The sequence below is a fragment of the Zonotrichia leucophrys genome, chromosome 1 (genome assembly GCF_028769735.1).
Source record: "Zonotrichia leucophrys gambelii isolate GWCS_2022_RI chromosome 1, RI_Zleu_2.0, whole genome shotgun sequence".
NCBI lineage: Eukaryota > Metazoa > Chordata > Aves > Passeriformes > Passerellidae > Zonotrichia > Zonotrichia leucophrys.
In genome coordinates this window covers 72,849,768-72,870,430 of record NC_088169.1, presented here as the reverse complement: position 1 = coordinate 72,870,430, position 20,663 = coordinate 72,849,768, and the positions used below count along the sequence as shown (strand labels likewise).

Sequence of the window (20,663 nt, the reverse complement as noted above, 5' to 3'; positions counted from 1 at the left end):
GAATACAGTCCAGCTGCCAGTGCTGCTGCACTTGTAGGCAGTCAGAGCTCCTGCCTATTGAAAGGACAGCAAGACAAGAAGGTGGGAGGGGATGCAGGGAATTTGCAAGAGAGGTTTTCCAGAGGCTCTGATTAATTGTTTGGCATCAAAACCAATTTAAGCAATCTCTGCCCCAGGCATAACAAAGGAGAAATCACTGGGTGGGGAACAGCAGCAGGGATGGGCAGAGACAGCTGAGCCAGCTGCCATCAGAGAAAACTGGCTGAACTACCATGGGAGGATGGTGGTGCCCGTAGAGTATAACCCAGTCATCAGTAGGTGAGAGTCAGAGGGTTGGGGAGACCCTTTCCCAGAGGGATGGCTGCAGGGCAGCAGCAAGGGCAAGCACAGAGAATGTCTAGGGGCAGGCGTGCTTTGCAGTTCGGAGCAGCCCCAGCCAGCCTCTGGCAGTAGGGAAAGGCACAGGAAGTGGAAACCAAGAAAAGCACCTAAGCTTTTCCCTGCAGACAGCGTTAACTGTGACCCTACCAAACACAGCTGCCTTCTCTACTGAGGCCACAAAATACAGCAGGCAGGGGGAAGGTGACTTGGAGAAACAAGTCACTAAAGCTGTCACTTCATCATGGTGCTATCTACTAGGAATAATTTAAAGAGAGCACTGAAACTGTCAGGGACTTTACCTTGGCAGTAACAGAAATTAGGGATATTTCAGTGGAGAGTGTTCATAATGAGGACTGTACATAGAATGAGAAGAAATATTTCAGCCAAACACATCAGTCACAACTGGTCTTGCCTGCTGAGATGATCAATAGCTTTAGTGCTAGTGAAGCCTTGGATCAGCTCTGGCTCTTTGATTTACAGGTGCCCTTGGTGCAGATTCGACAGGGACCGGCACATTTGTTCCCAACCCATCTGGCTGCCAGGACACCACAGCAACAGGGCAGTGTTGCCAGACTGCACCTTACCAGGTCCTGCTACCACACAGGAAATGTCCAGCCAACCCAAATCCATTTACAGCATGGCCACACACAGACTTGTGCTGGCCTACAAAGGACTGCAGACAACCAATTTCTTCATTGAAACTTTGCCCACTAACCCAGGATGAAAAGAATGAATAGGAATGGAACTGACATTCTAGAGAAAACTAACTGCTGGAATAGAACTCACTGTTTGAAAACTTGTGAGCAGGAAAAGAAAAACCACAGAGAGAGCTATCATCGTATCCCCATTTGGGGTTTTGTAGGCCTGCATTTTATCACAGACCAAGAAAAACTACCCCTCCTCCATTTGAGGAAAACATATCTACCTCAAGGTGCTTCGCAGGTTTATTGGCATGCAGCATAGGGCTATTTCAAATAAGACACAGGAAAGACACAGTCAAGCATAATTATTAACTGATCTCCATTCGTATTGACAGTATGGTATGTGATCCACAGATGTCCCAGATGAAAGTCAAGTCTCAAGTTGTTCCATGAAACGCTGTCCTGGAAGAGAAGTAGCTGTATCTTCACATCCTGGAACCACCACTCTGTTTGTGCACCTGGGCAGCCTGAGAAGTGATCCAGCAAGGTACAGCTGAGCACCCACCTTCCTGAGCCTAAGGGATCAGCTTCCCTAAATCTGCAGAGAGAATAACATACACTAGTATACTATAGTTGTGTATACCTTTTCCTCAAGCTTGCTGGTAGATACATTCAGAAGACTAGCAGCAATTTCTTTTCACAACAGTGATTAAAAAAGAAAATGTGCTGTGAAGGCAGGAAAGATCAGGAGTTTGCCAGTAGAAGAGAACAGATAAATGGCAGGGCTCAGCTCAGGCCCTCATGCAGGGACAGAGCTGACTCTAGGTATTTTCTCTCTCCTGTTGCTTGTGCCTGCTCCCTGTTAGGGTTTTACTAGTCATAAATAAAAGCACTGAGCACTGAGCACTGTAAGAAGTGTGATACAACAGCATGAGGAAAAGGGGACTCTGCAATATCTGCTCCTAAGGATAAAGAGTAGTTCCATTATAGAAAAATAGTGAGGCCAATCCATTTGTAAAATGACAACAAACAAACCAACCCCCAAAACTTAGTTCTACCAAGGTCAGTGTATCCATGGTGGTGAGAAGTGGCCCAAAACAGGAAGCACACAAGACAATACAGCTGTTTTGCATTGCACCTACCTCTGACTTTCAGGTTCCCCAGCTTTCACAAGCACACCTCTCCCACAGCCACACACTGCCATGCACTCAGAGTTTCCTGTGTATCTCCATTAGAGTATGGACAACAGAATTAGGGCCTCAGTGCCCTGGATGGGAATCAGAGGTGCCTAGGGGTTATGTGCACTTTAGATGTAGAGTCTCTACTTGAAAAAGTTTTTTTTTTTAAGTTCCTACTTAAAATATTGCCTAGCATTCACATATAGACTCTCACTTCACTAAGAAAGGTTAAAGTGTTTGCCTTTTATTCAGAAGACTCGCTTCATTTCCAGGAATACTTTTCCACGTCCTTGAAACCAGACAGACTCTAGTCTCATAACAGCACCATCAGTCTACTACAAAAAAGCAAACAAATCAAAACCAAAAAAAAAGTTCCATGATGTGATACAGTATAAAGAAACAGCTAATACATTAGAGAAAAAAACATCTACATAAACTTATGTAAGTTGCTATAAAACTGACAGTATGCAATTAAGAGATTGGTACAATTACCAGGTCTGCTAGCTGTTTAAACAAGTCTACATAGGCTGTAACTATATTCTTGTGCTGTTTTCAGGCAGGAGTTTGCACTGAGAATCTAGGTACCTCAATCGTACACACTGGTGGGCTTTCATACAATTCCCCTACAGCCAGCAGTGTGTATGCAGGCATCTCAAGCTACCTGCCCAGACTCAAGCAGCACTTGCAAAGCTGTGAAGGTGCATGTCGCCTATTGCTGTCGCCTCCCTATGAATATGGTATTACAGGGTTCATCTGCATATGCCTGGTTAAGAAATAAAACAGTCAGTTGTGTACTATAACACCTTAAGTAACATGGAATCTTAGATTTTAGAAAAATATTTTAATCATCAGTTCACAAGTAAAAACTACCACTATTACAAAACATCTTGTAATACTAGAATACCTAGCTTGGAAAGAGTTTTGTTCTTATTGCTGTTGCATTTAGTTTTCAGGAGCTGTGTCAGCATGAAGGTAGCAGTGGGCTTCCCACTTGTCATAGTCAGCTTGTAAGGGTACTCACAGGAAAGTGTATCTTCCTATTTAACCCTCACGCAATTTTCACATGTTTAGGCTGCCCTGACTTTTTCCAGACGTGTACCTACTCGACACCTGACACTATGCATCAAAACCTCACCCAACTTTGTTTCATACGACAAATTTCATTTGCAGCCTTTAAATAAAACATTCACTCCAAAAAGAGTGAACATCAGCACTGGCACCACCTTAGCTACTTGTAAACCCTATAACTGTGTTCTGGCAGCTATCAGATATTAACTCGTTCATTTCATTTTGTTTGGTTTCTTCCTTATTCTCATTGTTGGGCTGCTGTTTTGAATTTCCAGCATTTTTAGACCTTCTGAGGAAAAACTTTGCCAGTAAGTAACATAATTCAGCCACATTTAAAAGAATGCAAATGCTGGACACAGCAATCATGAAAATAGTGAACACGGTCTTTTCAGTAGGTCGGGAAACAAAGCAGTCTACAGTGTTGGGGCAGGGCCAGGCATTACACTTCATTAAGCGAGGCATTCGGAACCCATCGTACATGAAATAAAACGCGTACATGAAGACGGCTTCAAAGACCAGTCTGAAAAAGATGCTGCCAGTGTACGTCCACCACAAGGAGCCCTCAATACGAAACCTCTGTTTCCTAATTTCTTCAATGTCCTTGAATTCACATTTCTGGTCTCCTTTTCTGAACTGCCTTTTCTTCTCATGCCTCCTGTAAGCCACATGCATGGCCACCAGCAGCGCAGGGGTGGAGACAAAGATCAGCTGCAGGGCCCAGAGTCTGATGTGAGAGATGGGGAAAAAGTGATCATAGCAAACATTTCTGCAGCCAGGCTGAAGCGTGTTGCAGACAAAGTCATCTTGTTCATCTCCCCAGACTCTCTCTGCAGCCACAACCAGAATCATGATACGGAAGATGAAGAGGACTGTGAGCCATATCTTCCCGATACTGGTGGAGTGCTTATTTACACCTCCCAAAATGGTATGCAGAGCTCCCCAATCCATTGTCTTGTTTCAATCCTCTGACCTAAGACAAGACAAATAAATAAAACTAAGATTAATCAAGACAGGAAACAAATACCAGCACACATGTGGTTTAAAATAAAGGCAATATCATAATTGCAGCACATTCACCGGCTGTAGTAACACTTTGGTGACGCAGTGGGCTTACCTACAACTAGTCATACATGATAACCTAATCACATATCAGCAGGTAGTATTTCACACTGGATTACACACATGGCACCACATTCGACTCCTAGATGTATTTGCCAATGCCACATTAAGTAAGAAAGACAGATGAGAAAATTATGAACACAGCCTTAAATGAAAAGATACAACTTCTAGTAACTTGAAAACAGTAACAAAATGATAGAAGATATCAGCCAAAAGAAAGGTAGATGTTATGTTAAAAAAAGTAACGTTAGACAGACAGAATTCCTATACAAATCAAAGCCAATTAGTTTATCCTTATCTTTAGAGTGTAAATAATGATTTAAGTACATGCCCGCAATAAAGACAGGCCTTGAGCAACTACTGTGGGTGCTCTGCACCTTCCATGAGAAGGTCTAGATAACCTGCATTCACCAGTTTAAAGAGTGTGACAGCATTCTTAGTCAAAGCAAACCCCACACCAGCTTGAAGCAATGAAGGTAAAATCCTGGTCATTACCCATCTCGAGCTGGACATTTAAAAATCAATGCTTAAGATTCATACCAAAATTGCTTTTCTTTGCACTAACTACAAAAAGGGCCTAGGGTAAGTGGATAAGGACTCCTCCCTTGTGAATGCATGTCAGGTTGGAGTTTTCTTCCTCTCATAACACAGACTTCATTAGTCCTAGATTAGGGGAGATATTTCAGAGGCTGGGAGTGTGCTATAGTCAACATTTGAGGAGTTCAGACAGGCCAGCAGTAGCTCAGAGATTTTTTCAACTTTTTCAACAGTTTCCAGTAGGTGAGTTTCAAAGTACTATGACTGTAATGAATTAAGGATTTCATCTTTTGGTCTCCTCAGGAACACCACAATTATCTGAGTTTTTGCAGCTTCCACAAACAGCTTTTCACAGAGAGCTTTCAGAGGCATTCCAGCCCATCTTCCCACACTCCTCCACTTCAGATGGATTTACAGAAAATTAGTTTGCAAACTACTGTGTATTCAAGAAACTGGCACTTTTGCCTATCAGCCAGGACCCTGTAAGAGTGCTTACAGGTCTCTCGATTCTGAAATTGCTCATGAAGGTTTTTGTTTCACAGCTTCGTTAACTTGTTTCTATCTCAGAGCACATATTTCCTTGGCATTTACAGCACAAGGCACCAATAAGCAAAATCATCTTTTCAAAGTTGCTTTAAAGAGCAGCTACTGGCAAAAAGGTCATCATATCAATCACAGGATTTTCCTGACTCTGAGCTGGATCACACCACATGAGGAAGAACATGATGACACTATTTTGTAGTTGTCTTCCACATCACACTCCCCTTCTGAGTAATGTCAAAAATCTTCCTGGTTTACAGTGAGATACATATAATCAGTAGGCCACATGCATTGACTGAGTATCAATCAAAGTACACAGCAGCTCAGAGAAAATGAGGACACTTAATTGTTACACAACACAATGGCATCTGTTCCTTGAGTTACTGGGATTTAAATGTAATCTCCCTTCACTAGTTCCATAAACCAGATCCTGCTGGTTGACTGTGTGGGGCTATACTCCAGGAGGTGAAAACCAAGGGGGAGATCCAAGATCTCCAGATTGGAGAGAACTTTTCCTGAGCCTCCTTCAGGATGCACAATCTATATGGGCTATTTCCTCTTTATGTGACTGAAACCACATAGAAACAGATTTACCTTGCTATCCTACTAGATTATTTTTTCCAAGAAGAAAGATTCTTTTTCCATTAGCATACAGTTACAGAGAGTCTCTAGGGTTAACAACCCTATGAGGACACAGGAAAGACCCTTAATACTAGAGATCCTTACTAAACATATCAGCTGGATTTTTAACTGCTTCCCCTCCTTTTCTGTCATCTGATTGATGAAAATTCTTTCAGAATTTTCCTTTGCAATTAATGCATTGTTAAACAGAGGGACAGTTACAACTTTTTAGTGTTCTCCGCTACTATTACACACATATGGCAATTACAGTACTTATAAAATGACACCACCACTAAGTACTATGATTAGAAATACTTATGAACATTTGAAAATAAATCCTGTAGAAGATTGGCACCAGGCAAACAGTGTTATTACACACATTATCCACCTATCCTGTAATGCCATCACAGTCCTTACTTTCTTCTCAGTCATTCCATCTTGTTCTCCCTGCCTGTCAACCATCTTTAGAGTGAAAAGGCTGTGAAATGAAACCTATATATCTGCTCCTCATAAGTCCTGTTTCTTAGCTTCACATCTTGCTGCACACCAGCAGTGCTGCCATTTTGTTATAACTTCACATGGATTTGTTTCCTCCCTCCTGTGCAGGAGATTCAAAGTACAAGTTCCCCAGTGTGTAGTTAGCTCAAGAAGCTCCCCTATTCTGTTTTCTGCTAAAGTCACACTAGAGCTCATCTCCTGTGACTTTGTGAAGGTGCATTATATAGCAGGCAACTTGTCCATAAGTTCTTCCCAGGACTAGTATGCTTTGGCTGGTTTGGTTTTTTTAAACCTAATCCATTTCATCAATCTGCTTAACAGTACAGACCCACAGATCATCTGAAAAGGACAGCTACATTAAAAAAAACACCCAACCAAAGCAAACAAAAAAACCCCAAAACCAAAAAACCCCCCAAAAACAAACCACAACAAAAACCCCAGGCTGCAAATTGCAAAGCATGGGTAAGAATGAGCAGTTAGTGGGAAAGAGGCATTGGCAGCACTCCTCTTCATCTGACTTGCTCCATATTCTCTGAGAGTATATTGTGCTTGTTAAGCCAAAAATCTGTGCTTCAATTCTAGCAAAGACATGTCTGTATCTGGATCAAGAAAGAAGAAAAAGAGCCATCACATTTTGAAGAGGCAGTCTTTTGTCCAGAGTCTCCTGGTTACATCTCCTCTCTTTTCCAGAATAGCCTCTGTCTTTCCTATCTGCCCAAACACTCCTCCCGTCACCCTTCCCACACACCTTACCAAATCTTCCAGCTGTCTCTTCAGCTCCTCCTGCCACCATCCACTGCTCTTCCCACTGCTTGCTGAGCAAGTGACCAACCTTTGCCCCTTCCTGCTCACAGCCTCTCAGGCTTGTTTTGACGTTGGTGGAGAGTCATATGACTTGTGGACTACTACAGAGTGCTACAGGCACTGACCAGATACCAGTGAAGTCTCACCATCGTCTCCCTGAAAGACTGTAGTGCCATATCCAGGCAGCCTGAATGCCATCCAAATACTTTGGCCACAGTGTTTCCTGCTAGCTGGCTTTAAACAGTTCCCCTCAATACAACTTAAGAGGATCCAGTAAAGGCAATTCAGAAGCTGCCAAAGTGTCCTCCCCTCTCCAACAAACAGACACAGTGATCCAAGCAGAATTTAAGTTAGCCAAGTATGGCCCTTCACACTGCTGAAGCCACTAGTGCAGATCATGCCAGCTAAACACCTCATCAGGGCTACCTGTACTGATGTGATGGCTCATTTACTCTTTACTCACTCAAAAGCTAGAACCTTGATCATAGGTTTGATTATCTTTCTTTCAAATACTTGCTTTCTTTTTCACTAGCAAGTAAAATATTAACTGTCTTGCAGACCAAAGGAGAAGAAAACAGGAAAATGACATCCCTTTAATGGGTTGCTAAGTCCTATTTTAATAGGGCCAGTGCAGATACTATTTCTATGTGAGCAAATCCTGCCAAATACTTAGAGAAATAATAGCATGTAGACAGCCAAGGACTTACCTAGCTTGCTGGTACATTAAAGACAAGAAAGCTTAGGTGAACTTTGGGGAAAAAATATAAAGTAGGAATGAGGATAGGGATTGGTTATAAAGGAAGAAACTGGGAAGAACAGAAGACAGCTGAAATTAGCAAGGTTGAGTAACAAAGCATTAAGAATAATTTCTAACAGGGGAGTGCATTAAATGTTAAATTCTCCTTCACAAAAATTGCAACTGGGCATGAAAATAAGTTTTTCCAAGTCTCCACATAGATATCTGTTCTACCACCAGCAGCACCTTCTATTTCATTCAACAATTAGAGGACCACAGTGGGATATGGTTGTTACAGTTAACAGTTAAAAACAATCATAAAATATCACCATGCTTGACTGAAAAGTTAAGTTACAAAGGAACCAGTTCTGTATGATCACACAACATAATCACATAAGCAGGTGTTTCATTTGGGGTTTGGTTTTTTTTTGTTTTTGATTTGTGGGTTTTTTTCCCCCCACCCCCAGTAAGCTAAACAGCAGCAAAAGAAGAACTACAGCTTAATGCCTTCTGTAGTTCTACAGCTCATGGGCAGTATTTTGAGCTCTGTGCTGCCATGGCTATACTGCCTTCTACTTTAAAGCCAGCTCCTGTAAGCCTCCATTAAACTGCAATCACAGCACGGTGCACACACCCAGTGAAAATCCCTGCAATTCACAACACCGAGGACAATCACCACCGAGCTCCCCTGTTTACGAGTACAGCTGGCTTGTTAACAGACACCATTTTCCTTTGTTAAAGACTGCTATACTGGAAATTCATTACTCAGTGGCTAAATCCACAGCTGGACTACAGTCAAGGTGTAAAAGCAACAGAAGATGTTTCTCTATCACATGCATATATGGTGCTTGTGCTATAGAATATTATCGAGCAAGAAAAAAAAGTAGTCACAAGCAAGTATTACAGTATCTGCTTATGCTACAGGAACTTCTAGGAGTCCCATTCAAGAAGAATTAGACCCCTAATTTATGCACAAATTCAGACTATGATTATACCCTTCTCATCTTCAGTTTGGATATCAATTTATTTACTGTACTGGAATTACACAGAAATTTAGAGGGTATTCACAATGACTCCACTTCCATCAAAATTTTAGTGTACAGTGTACCAGAAGTTACCAGTTTGGGGTGACTTTCCACCACTTTCAGCACGGCCTCCAGATACTGATAAAAAAAAGATCAGCAGACTGCCAAGAAAAGTTACTTTATCCCAGGTAGGAATGTGTTAACCAAGATAATCTTTAAGCCAAAAAGAACTGGTCTCAAGTATCCCTGCTTACCCCCCAGCTGGGGACAAAGGCGAACTCACATTCCCAAGAGAAGCAGTTTAATGCAGAACTGTTGCCACAGAAAAGCTTCAGAACATCTAAACTAACAGATGTAAAATCATTACCAAAATTATTTTATGACCCAACTTTGCACAAGAAGTACTGCTGCATTTTGAGGTCCAACATGCATTGAAACGTGCTGCTGAGACAACTTTCCATTCAGACGCTGATCTCAACAGCCGCACTGGAGCAGGAGCTCACAGGGGGAGGTGATAACCAGCACCAAGGTGTCCTAGAGCTGCACAATGCTGTGCCATTACTCAGATTTGAAGCACACACTAGTCTGGGTTTCAGCAGTTTTGCACGAGCATGCCTCCACCCTGCCATCCTGGCATCTAGTTTACAGCAAGCACTTTATTGCCAGTGTGTAGATTTTGTTATTCCTATTGCTGAGCTAGTTTTGGTGCTGTACTACCAGAACAGCAGCACCGTCAAGGCAGAAGCAAGAAAGCTTTTAATAAATACAGATTAGCATCTTCCAAAAGACAGCATCCTTTCATTTCACTAAGAAAGGTGGGTACACAGGCTACAGCAATCACTTGCTAACTTGCTCAGACTTCCTCCCTAATTTCAGTCTGCCCCATGCCTCAGTTTCCCAGACATTAAACGAGATAACAAAAATCTCACCATCTCACCGGGCTGTCCTCCTGAAATGCTCCACTGCAATTACAAGCTTCACAGGCTCAAAGATAAGTAACTGTTCAAAGCTGGAAGCACCAAGCTTGAATTCAATCATCCAGGATATTTCTGACACCTAAAAAAGAATGGAGCTCCCTACATTGCTTTAGCTTCAGTACAGAGTTCAAAATGCAAGAAGACAAAGCTTTGAATTTAGATCTTGGAAACTAAAATCCTTTAATAGGTAGCCTTCCAGCTATTTTAATTTTACAGCAGTATATTAAAAACTTCAAGGAGTATGCAGCTGGAAGACTAGAATACCAACAACGCTTTCCTAAAAAGCTGAAAGGGATCAAAGGAGCAGCCTAACAATCACAAAAGCCTGTGCAATTCTCTCCAGTAGCTCTTAAACTTTGTTCTGAACACCTATCTCCAGATCAGAGTGGAAACTGGAGAGGAGAAGAGCCTCAATAGAGGGATTACAGTATATCTGATTTGACACAAGAACAGGCAAAGACTAACCAGGAACAGGAAACCTCTGACAGTTGCATGTCTGAACACTGCAAGCATTGTTCTTTCCTTCGACTCAAGTTTAGGAAAACAGGAGGCATTCTTTGCTCTAATTAAACCCAGCAAAAAATCCAGAGAAAACCAACAGATTAGGACCCAATTTGTATGCAGTTAAATGTTATTAAAAAATTATGCTACTTAAATATCAAGAGCATTTAAGGGTTCAGTTTCTGCCCACAATGACACCCTTATGACTGTCCCATATTCATGTCCTCACATAAGTTTTAAGTCATTTTTCAAGGATGCTTGTTTCACCAGCCTGCAAGTGGAACTGGAGATTGCTATCCTCCAGAACATCTCTGCAAAAAATTCATTCCACTTGTGCAAACCAGAAAATCAGAGGTCACACTTGAAGGCATAACAAGACAGCACAAGTCCTACTGGAGTTTAGCCTGTCTCAGCCATTTCCCCCTGTAAACCTTTCCTTCAAAGTGTGCTTAAAGCTTCTTACTTTGGAAGAAAGCTGAATTCTCGAGGACTAGGTCTCCACTGATACAAGTGTCCTATGTCCTATATATCTTGAAGAAAGCTTTAGAGATACTGCACCCCACTTCTGGTCATCAAAATAACTTTTCAATGTTACTTTTTCTTTTCAGCCTGTTACCTAATTCCTATTTCCATCCCCCTACACCTAGCCAGATGTCCACATTCCCTCTACAAGTCTCTCCTTTCCTCTAAAATTAACAAGCCTCTGTCTTCTTTCACACACAAACTTATAAACACTAATGTTTTACAGTGCACTGTAGCTTTCCTTGAGCATGTATTTTGTTATTTCATCCATCAAGAGTAAAGTCCAAAGTAACTCTTGCCTTTTTAAAACACTATCACAGGAAGAAATGCAGGGGTACGATAAGGAATAGAATTAGTTTCAACATTCTTTTATCAACTAACAGAGGATGTGCTTCTCTTTTTCTACATTCCTGCTGTTTTGACAGCATGTTACCTCACCCCATATATCATCACTTCAAGCTTTTCCTTACACAAACTGGTATTTAGCCACGTAAGAGTCACAGTTTTCCTTCCAGATATCTCATCAGTCATCATTAAGTGACAATTAAAATCAGCAAGGAAGAGAACAAGGGAAAACATCAAAAGAAAAAAACCAGCTTCAACCCATGCTCCTATTTCACACAGTGTGTGGGACCACTGATTTACCTGGAAGTGTTCACAATAATCAACTTGTAAGAGCATCTTCTTTGCTCCCAAGTACCCATGGAGGTTATGCAGTGATCGTGACAAACTTGCACATATAACTCAAAGTGCTGTTATTTTTCCAGCTACTAAGATAGCCTGCTAGACATTTTTCAATGTACAATTACTTTTTTTGCACAAAATAAATGAGACTGCCCAAATAATCTACCTGGATTGCACACCAAGAGATGCAAAACAGCAACACTATCAGAGGCCTAGCTTCAGCACATTGAGAGAACTAGTCCTGTCAGGACAGAATCAATTTCTCCAGAGAAGTATGCTAATTCATGGGGTTTCACAGTCCCATTTTTAAGTTCTGAGATATGTAATCCTACATATACATACATTATCCTACAATTAGGAGACTGACAGTTCTGGGAATTGTCTGAAGTCTCCTACAAACACCAACACATGCAGTACGGGTGTAACCTCATGGCTCTGGAAATGAGCTGAAAAGCCTGCCTGGAAACTTACATTACAATGCCTAGATGACAGGGTGATACCACCTTCTTCCAGGCTGAGGCTTGTCTCACCATTGCCTTGCTCTTTAAGGCAGGTCAAACCCAATCACACACACATCCTCCTGCCTACTGTCTTTTCTCTGGGGCTCCTCAAAGGATGCATCTGGCAAGCAGCGTTTCCAGGCTAAGCAGTGGAGGCCAAGAAACGTTAAAAATTACATAACTCCTTTAAAAAAATTAAGGATGAAAATATATTTAATTCTGCTTTTGACTCAGTGTACACACATACACTGGTGATGATCCCAAACCAAATCTGGATCCAAACCCTCAGTATTTCATACAGGATGCAGCCATTGATCATGAAAGTTACAAAACCTGGATTTAAAAGAGCATTCTTAAAACAAAAGGCCACTTCCTTCCTGCAACCCTCTGTCTGTTATCTTAGGAGTATTTTCATGGTGAAAACTACTACATGGCTACATGGTGAAAACTAATGGGATACAACACAAGGAAATAATTTCTTCTGTTGAGGACAGGGGAGAGATTCTTCAACGTGAGAGACTGTGAAAGTAACACCCAATCTAGGAAAGCCCGATGACAGAAAAGCCAGTCATTCCCAAAACATGCCCAGCTCCCAGCTAGTGCCAGGCACTAAGCAAGCACTCCTGCCCTTACTCCAGCCCGTCCTTCGGGTTTTATTTAAAGCTGTAAGTACTCATTCTTTGTGCGATCTTATCCAGCCCCGATACTCAGAAATACATTTATTTCTGACTCATACCTCATTTCCTACTCCCCCTGTAATTCTAAGGAATGTTTCCAGCGTGCGATCAGACACTCACAGGACCTGTCAGTTTTACTGATGCAAGCTGTTTACCTTCCCGCAGCTCTCTTAACATCTGTAGGTGTGTCGCAAATTACCTGTAATTGCAGGAACCTTGATTTTGCTTGGTGTCGCAGCCGGTCGGACGCACTTCACATAACGCGCTCACACAGAGCTGCTGGGAAGTGAATAAAGATTTCGCCCTAAGTTAAACGCGTAACCATCAGAGACAGGAGCATGCCCCACCAAAACTGCTCGCGGGCTTCGAGCACACCCCATCACGCTCAGGCTGGGGACGGGAAGCGGAGAGCGCCCATGTCGAGCAGGGGAAATCCTGCCGGGGCAGGGTGGGCAGCGCACACGGCGGCTCCGCGCCCGGCCCCGCTCCCTCCCCGGCGGGCAGCGCCACCGGAGCTCCCAGCGGCGCCGCCGCGGCCCCGGCCCCGGCCCCGGCCCCGGCCCCGCAACAAGTGCGGCCTCAGCTGCCCGCTGGGAGCTGCCCCGCCGCGCCCCTTCCGTCCTTCCCCTCACCTGCCTCAGCGGCCCCGCTGCTGAGGGGCGCTCACCCCGCCGGCAGCTCCCGGCGCCGCGGCCGGGTTACGCCGATCAACGTGGCTCCGCCGGTGGCTGCGGAGCGGGCGGCCCCGGCCTCGCCGCCCCGGAGCTTTAAGGTCCCTCCCCGCTCACCTGCCGCCGCTGTTAGCCCGCCCCTCGCCCGCCCCGCCCGCGCCCCGCTCCTCCGGCCGGCCGGCCGCGGAGGCGGCGGTGGGAAGCCGGGGTGGGGCCCGCGGCCCATCCCCGCCGCTCTGCCCCGCTGAGGGGGCTGCGCCCAGCGGGGCTTCCAAGGTGAGGGGCTAAGAGCCAAAATAAAGGGTGGGAAGGGCTTGTGTCCGCCCCAGGGCCGCTTCCTGTCGCGGAAGGGCTGGTCTGGGGTGGCACGGGGAGACCCCGAGGGGAAGGGAGATCAAGGTAACAGTAGATGCATGGGGGGTTTTCAGGGGAAACGCGTATCTGTTTAAGATAACAGGGTCGTGTTTCCATCTTGAGGAATCCAGGTAGTCAGAAGGGCCTCGGGACAGAAAAAAGCCGGGTCTTTTCTCCTGGAAATCATTAAAAGAACTACTGGCCAAACACAGAGGGAAGAGGCAGTAGTTTCTGGCTTTTTGAGGTTTGTTTTCCAAGTGCGATTGAAATGCTAGAGCAGTGCCCTGCAGACTCGCAGGCTTTCACGGAGATGTGCGTGTTTGCCAGTGCAAAGACCTATTTTGGAGAGTTTTCTGTTTCCAAGGAATACAGTTGCTGAGGAAACAATTCACTTCAGGTTCAAAAATCCCTGCCCAAAACTGTGTACCCTGTCTTGCAGACAGGCACATCAAATTAAGTAAATTGTTTGTAAACCTCTTAACTAAATTTCCAAAGAAAATGTACACCACAACTGGACAAACAGGACATTTGCTCAGACTTCAGGTGAAAAACTCTTGTGTTTGTGCCTGTTTGGAGTATAAGGACCCTTTGATAAATTATTTCCAACAAAGTTCTACTGCCTTGTCTTTCCACCTTCTAGAATACAAGTTATCCCTGGGGAAATCTTTAGCAAAAATCAGTTACTAAATTTTGAGTTCACATTCAGGAAGAAGAGGTAGGAATTTCTATCACAAACAATCTAATGCTTGAAAGATAAGAAATCGTCGTCAGCTGTGCTTTAAACATTAGCCTGTGTCTCTGTGCTGCTCATCTTTCCTCCCACCCTTTCTTACCCTTGCAGTTAGATCCATAGAACCTGTACATTAGGACCATAGGAAAATTCGGGTTGGAAGAGATCTGAGGAGGCTTGTAATCCAACCTACTGGGCAAAGCTGGATCGGCTCTGGGACCATTCATTTGTTATACCCCATCCAGGGGGAACCCAGGGAAACTGGGTCACTGCAGCAGCTGTAGGACCAGGCCCAAGGTGTATGATGTGATGCTGAGCTAGACATGCAATAAATATCTGAGGGCTGAGTTTGCCTGTGCTCGCTGACTTCTGTGGGAGTTCAGTGTGTTCAGATGACGTTCAAGGTCCATGAGTGTGGCGTGTGTGAGGAAGGGAGGTGCCTCTGGGCCCAGTCGTGCATCTGCACTTTGCAAAAGGGAAAGCCCATCTCCTAATGGAAGAAAAGCTTTAGAAGAGACATCTGGAACTCATGTGTTTTTCTCTCTCCAGTCACCTTCCAGCTTGATTCAGTGACCTTGAAAAAGTGAAATGTGTCCTTTTAAGGTGTGAAATACTTTAAGCATTGGTTATGTCTGCTGGAGCAGAGGATTTTAAGTTTTGTGCTGTCCTTGCTAGGCTATGTTTGCCACCAAAAAGAGGTTTGGTGATTTTTTTTTTTCACCAGTAAGAGAAATATTGTGAAAATAGAAATCAGAAATGTAAGTCTTATGAGGAGTAGCTTGAGGGAGATGGGGATGTTTAGCCTGGAGAACAGGAGGCTCCCAGGAGAGCATTTTGCTCTGTACAACTGCCTGAAGGGAGGTTGTTGTGACGTGGGGCATCTTCTCCCAGACACCAATGATAGGAGAAGAGGACACAGCCTCAAGCTGCACCAGGAGATAGTGAGGTTGGGCATCAGGAAGAATTTATTCCCTGAAAAGGTGGCCAGACATTGGAAGAGGCTGCCCAGGGTGGTGGTGTAGTCACCATCCCTGGAAGTGTTCAAGAAGTGACTGGACATGGCACTTAGTAATATGGTTCAGTTGACACGGTGTTGATCAAAGGTTGAACTCGATGATCTTGAAGGTCTTTTCCATGGAAAGCTAGTGGAAACAAGGCCCCATGGGTCTCACAGTTGCCTAAAGGCAGATAAGCCTAAAGGACATAAGTCATGGGCAAAGTGTGGAGCCTTATCTCAGCTCTTCACTGCACTGCCTTCAGGAGTGTCACAGTTGGAGGCCAACACCTGGTGTTGCTCCCAAGGCAGAAGCACCCAGTTTTGACATCAAAGAAAAGTCTTAAATGATATTTTGCATTTCCAAAATTAGATAGTATCAAACTATCTATTCCCTAGGCAGTGGGGAGCACCAGGTGAATGAGTGACACGCAGAAATAGACCAGGTTCTCCTCTACTGGAAGCCATCATTGAACCATCTCTCATTTGTTCAATGATATTTCTCTTACCCAGTAGCACCAGCACTCTCTTTGATTGTAAATGATGACTGAAGGGACACTAGAAGAAAAAGGAATGGGACATGTGTAAGTGCTGGAAATTTAAGGACTGGAAGTCCTAGTCTGAATCACAGTGTTTCATCTTTATTTATGAGGGTAAAAGGGCATATATTTAGTAATATATGCCACTTAGTAAAGAGAGTTAAATTGTACTTATTCCTTTACATATGAGGAATCTTTTATTTAGCTAGCATATAAAAATATAGTGAATTATTTAGCTAGCATATAAAAATTCCTGTTTGATAAAACTATGAAATAAATACATCTGAACTGATTAATTTGAATTATGACAGCCCCTTCTCCTGCAGTGCACTATAATACAGATTTTCTTTATTGACATGATTTTAAGATAAAAAGTGATAAGAAGGGAATGGATAAACATAAACCCCATCCATTACTGACAAATAAAGAGGAAAATGAAGTTCAGAAATTTTGTGTCACTAGATGTCTCACAAGATAATGCAGTTTGAAAATAAATTTTTTTGAAAATAGATTTGTCACAAGATCCTATAAACCAAAAGTAGCTTTAGATATGAAGCCCAAATTTAGGATAAGGTCAGCCTCTTTGATAGTGCATGTTATTGTCTAGAAAGTCATCATCACAGTCAAGGTCATAATCACAATCGCTGACTGTCCTGTAGAGCATTTATATTTTGCTTTTTGAAATATTGGCATGAGTCAAGTTTTTCTTCTGAGCACTATTAAACTAGATTCTGAAACTACTAGAACTGTGGACTGAAATTTTAACCTGATTTTTATGTACTTCATTAGACTGAAGATTTGTATAAGAACAAGTCCAACTGCTCAGTCTTAATATTATTCAGAAGGGATAAAAGAGGAGGAAAAAAACCAAACCCCCAGGAAGTTTCTTTTCCATTTTTCCGTGGCAGACGGCTGCTCAAACACTGTCGTGCAGACTGGAAGCAGGAGGTTTTTCTTCTTGAAAATTTCTGTTTCCTTTCCAAACCTTCACATCTCTAATTAGACTCTTTTTGCCTTCTGACTATTTAGCAGTTCAGAGTAGGGAAAAGAAAATTATGTCCAGTCCTTCAGTGGGAAACTATTGTTCCACTGTGTTTCAAAGGTCACGCTGTCCTGTGGCACATTTATTAGGAGACAACAGGGATGCATATAATGATAAAATATACTAAGTCTTGGACCAAGCCATCTTTGTTGTATGCTGCTCAGAGAGCTGTTCTTCTTCACCTTTTATTTTCAGGTTAATTTGCTGGTCAGCATTCTACAGGGATTGTGTTAGCCCTGATTTACACACTCTGGGCAAATCCCAGGACCTCATCTAGCCAGGAAAAACACCTGAAGAGTCATTTCCTTTTCAATATAATTACTTTAATGACAATGTGTGATATGATAAAGGCTGCCCATGCAATATCCCTGTTCATTAACTATTGCAGCGCGTCAAGCATTTGTGCTGCCTGGAAAAGTAGTAGGTTTTTTTCTACCTGCAAAGGCCTTACAGGTACCTGAGAGAATTATTATGATTGCACTTCTCTTAAATAATGGGCAGATGGCTGTCTCCCTCATCTTTTTGACCTCAGGTTGTCCTTATCAATGAAACCTTCCCTTTTTAATTTTCAGTTTGCTGATATGCATGAAAAGTCCCAAAAGAAACACACCAGCTACTTTCCTGCTAAGGTAACTTGGCTATCTTAGTGATGTCCCCTACTTGTGGAGATAGAAGAAAGAACAGGAGAGAACAAAAAAAACCAAGCCCCAAAAACCCCTTAATCCCAAATTATATAGGGAACCAAAAAAAGGGGATGAAAATGGTTCTTAACATTGCCAGTACATGACCAGCCCGACTCACACCAATCCATATAATTTCCACTTTTTAATGTCAAAATGGGCATGGGCAGCTGTTTTAGTACATAGCCATGTTCTTCCAGGGTGCCCTTGGAAAATGTACCTCTCCTGTGTGCCAGTTAGGATAGACTCACCCATTGTCAGGCACCCATCAAAGCCTCTCCATTTCTTAAGCTGACAGCTCCGGATATCCAGCATCAGCCTGATTTGAAAGGCAGAGCTTTCTTCATCCTGAGGCAGCCCAGTAATTTCTGCAACACTATTGCTAATTTGGAAGCTGACAGTTTTCATCTCCCCACCCCTTTGGTTTATTGCAAGCATTTCATCAGACCGGCTGTAGACTGCCGTGTCCTTCTGTGCTCTGGGCAGAGGGGGACAAGCAAGGCTGTCAGCAGCAATGCTCAGTTGCTGTGGTGATGTTCCTCCTGGAGCAGGCAGCTGCAGCAAGTCCCCCACCCCGGTGGCACCTAGCCCAGGCTCTGGATGGACCTGTGGAGGCTTCCAGCTGATTTAATTGGTTCATTGTTCCCTGGTTTGATGTAATAAATTCATTGTTCCCCAGTTCAACTTAATTGAGTCATTGTTACCCGATTTAACTGACTGATTGCTGCCTGACTTGATTTAATTAATTGCCGCCTGACTTGCTGAATAAGCAAGCTCCTGCTGCCAGCTGCCAGAACGGCTCATGGCTCCTAATCCGTGCTGTCTACCTCAGCCCCTTGTCCTATACCAACCTGCACTTCTCCTGGGACCTGCTCTCTGTTCTACTCTAGCCACATCCTCTGTTACCTTCCCTTTTCTGTTCCCATACTTGTCCCCTACCCAAGGAGCTCCTGTAACTCACCCTCTAATTCCCCTTTCCATTCTCCTCTGATTTTTCCTGTCTTTAGCCCTGGGACTACCTCCACTTTTCCTCCTTGAGTTCTCACTGTGTCTCACAGCAGCCGTCCCTGCTTTGGTTCCTCTGAAGCTGCTCTTGAGTTCCCCTGAAGACTTTGCATTTCACTTGTTTCCTGCATGACAGATTGCCCTTCCTATAGCAAGTTTTTTTTGTATCCTCTTCTGCCCAGGAATCCTAGATAGGCATTAGCACTTGTCCAGTGCTCCCTTTCTTTCCTTCATTTCCAGTACTTGCCTGTACCCATTTTTTTCTTCCTTTAAGGTACCATCCAGAAGCCCCTCCCTCCTCTTGTTGCATGTTATCTGGCATCCTTTAGGCTCTGGCTCTTTTTAATCCGTTCCCTGCCCTAGATCTATTCACTTGCTTTGAGATTTCTGTGTTCACTGTAAGGGTATCTTCCCTGATTGCTCCTTCTCTTTAGCCTGTTGTTTTCACTTAAGATGTTCTGATGGTGGTTCAGGTTTCTTGCTGACTCTCCTCTTTTTGGCCCTTACTTCATTCCCCAATCTCCCCAGATCTCTTTAATTTATCTTTCTGTGTTTCACTGTCTCCATTCAGCAGAAACATGAGATATACCTAAATCTCATCCTCTTTTCTCTGCTGTTCTGCTCCACATTCTATCTGATGTCAGTCTGGGAGCAGGCACGCACTTGTTCAAGCAGAGAATTACTGTTCTCCAAAGTAATTGCGTCAAGGTGTAGGTCTGAATTTATATTAATGATCAGCATGAGTCCAGACTTCTCTGTGACCACTTCAGTTCAGAGCATAGAGGTGAGGTCAGCTTTGCCCGTGCTGTCAGTCCAGTATGCACAACATCTTGTGTGAGCAGATATCCCTCCTGGCTTTGCATTGTCCAGGCCTTGTTGGCCATGGCATACTTCCAGTTCATCTGCGCTGTCTTTATTTACCCATTTTTCATTCTCATGTTTTGGAAGAAGGTCCAGGAATGAGTGCTTGTCTCTCCAGTGTAAGCCCCATCATTCAGTTGCCTGCTGACATCTGGCTTCTGTATTCTGGGAACAGATGCAGAGTGTTTCCCCTCTTTCCTCTGGCTCTCTGTTTTTCACTCGTTTGTCAATGTTTTCTTGAAAAGAGAGTCTCATTGTCTACAATGACACCTCTTTCCCCCTCAAGTCTTTAAGGAACCTTCACTCAAGGAATCACAGAATCACTTAGGTTGGAAAAGACCTCCACAGTCATCAGTCCAACCTTTGACTGAGCACCACTTTGTCAGCTAAACCATAGCACTGTGTGCCATGTCTGGTTGTTTCTTGAGTGCTTCCAGGGATGGTGACTCCACCACCTCCTTGGGCAGCCTGTTCCAGGGCCTGGCCACTCTTTCAGTGCAGAAACCTGCACTGCATGGCTGAGGGTCTTCCATGTCACTTGCAGTGAGTTAATCTCTCTTTGCTTTTTTTCATGCATGTAAAAGTCACTGTATTCCTAGGGCATTTTTTTCAAACCCTTTGAAGTTTCATATGGCAGATTACATTGATTTCAAATACCTAAAAACCTTAGAAGATGTTTTAGGGAAGCTCAGTATTTGGGTTTTGGGGCTTGTTTTTTTGTTGGTGTGTTATGGAATATTTGGTGGGATTTTTTTTTAATTCAGTGACATTTCAGTTT

The 20,663-nt window shown here is 43.4% G+C and overlaps 1 protein-coding gene and 1 long non-coding RNA gene across 7 annotated transcripts in view; one reads left to right on the top strand and one right to left on the bottom strand.

Annotated features, from left to right (window-relative positions):
• Window positions 1–1,961: 1,961 nt before the first annotated feature.
• Window positions 1,962–13,830, bottom strand: LOC135450046 (gap junction beta-6 protein). 5 transcript variants are annotated; one of them, XM_064717703.1, is made up of 3 exons: window positions 13,642–13,830; window positions 13,209–13,285; window positions 1,967–4,238 (listed from the first exon to the last, which is right to left on the bottom strand). In XM_064717703.1, the coding sequence occupies exon 3, from the start codon at window positions 4,214–4,216 to the stop codon at window positions 3,425–3,427; it is 792 nt and encodes a 263-aa protein (XP_064573773.1). In that variant the 5' UTR covers window positions 4,217–4,238; window positions 13,209–13,285; window positions 13,642–13,830; the 3' UTR covers window positions 1,967–3,424. The 5 variants fall into 5 exon arrangements, with proteins under 5 accessions (XP_064573805.1, XP_064573794.1, XP_064573773.1 ...); XM_064717713.1 differs by having other exon boundaries at window positions 13,209–13,288; window positions 13,646–13,830; XM_064717693.1 differs by having other exon boundaries at window positions 1,968–4,238; window positions 13,209–13,288.
• Window positions 13,795–20,663, top strand: part of LOC135450056 (uncharacterized) — a 78,571-nt gene continuing 71,702 nt past the window's right edge. For both annotated transcript variants that reach the window (XR_010440935.1, XR_010440936.1), the window contains exon 1: window positions 13,795–13,956. This is a non-coding gene — a long non-coding RNA (uncharacterized LOC135450056). The remainder of the gene's footprint in view (window positions 13,957–20,663) is intronic.

Bases quoted from the DNA above. Each gene is read 5' to 3' on its own strand.
- LOC135450046 (XM_064717703.1), bottom strand. From the start codon at position 4,216: ATGGATTGGGGAGCTCTGCATACCATTTTGGGAGGTGTAAATAAGCAC.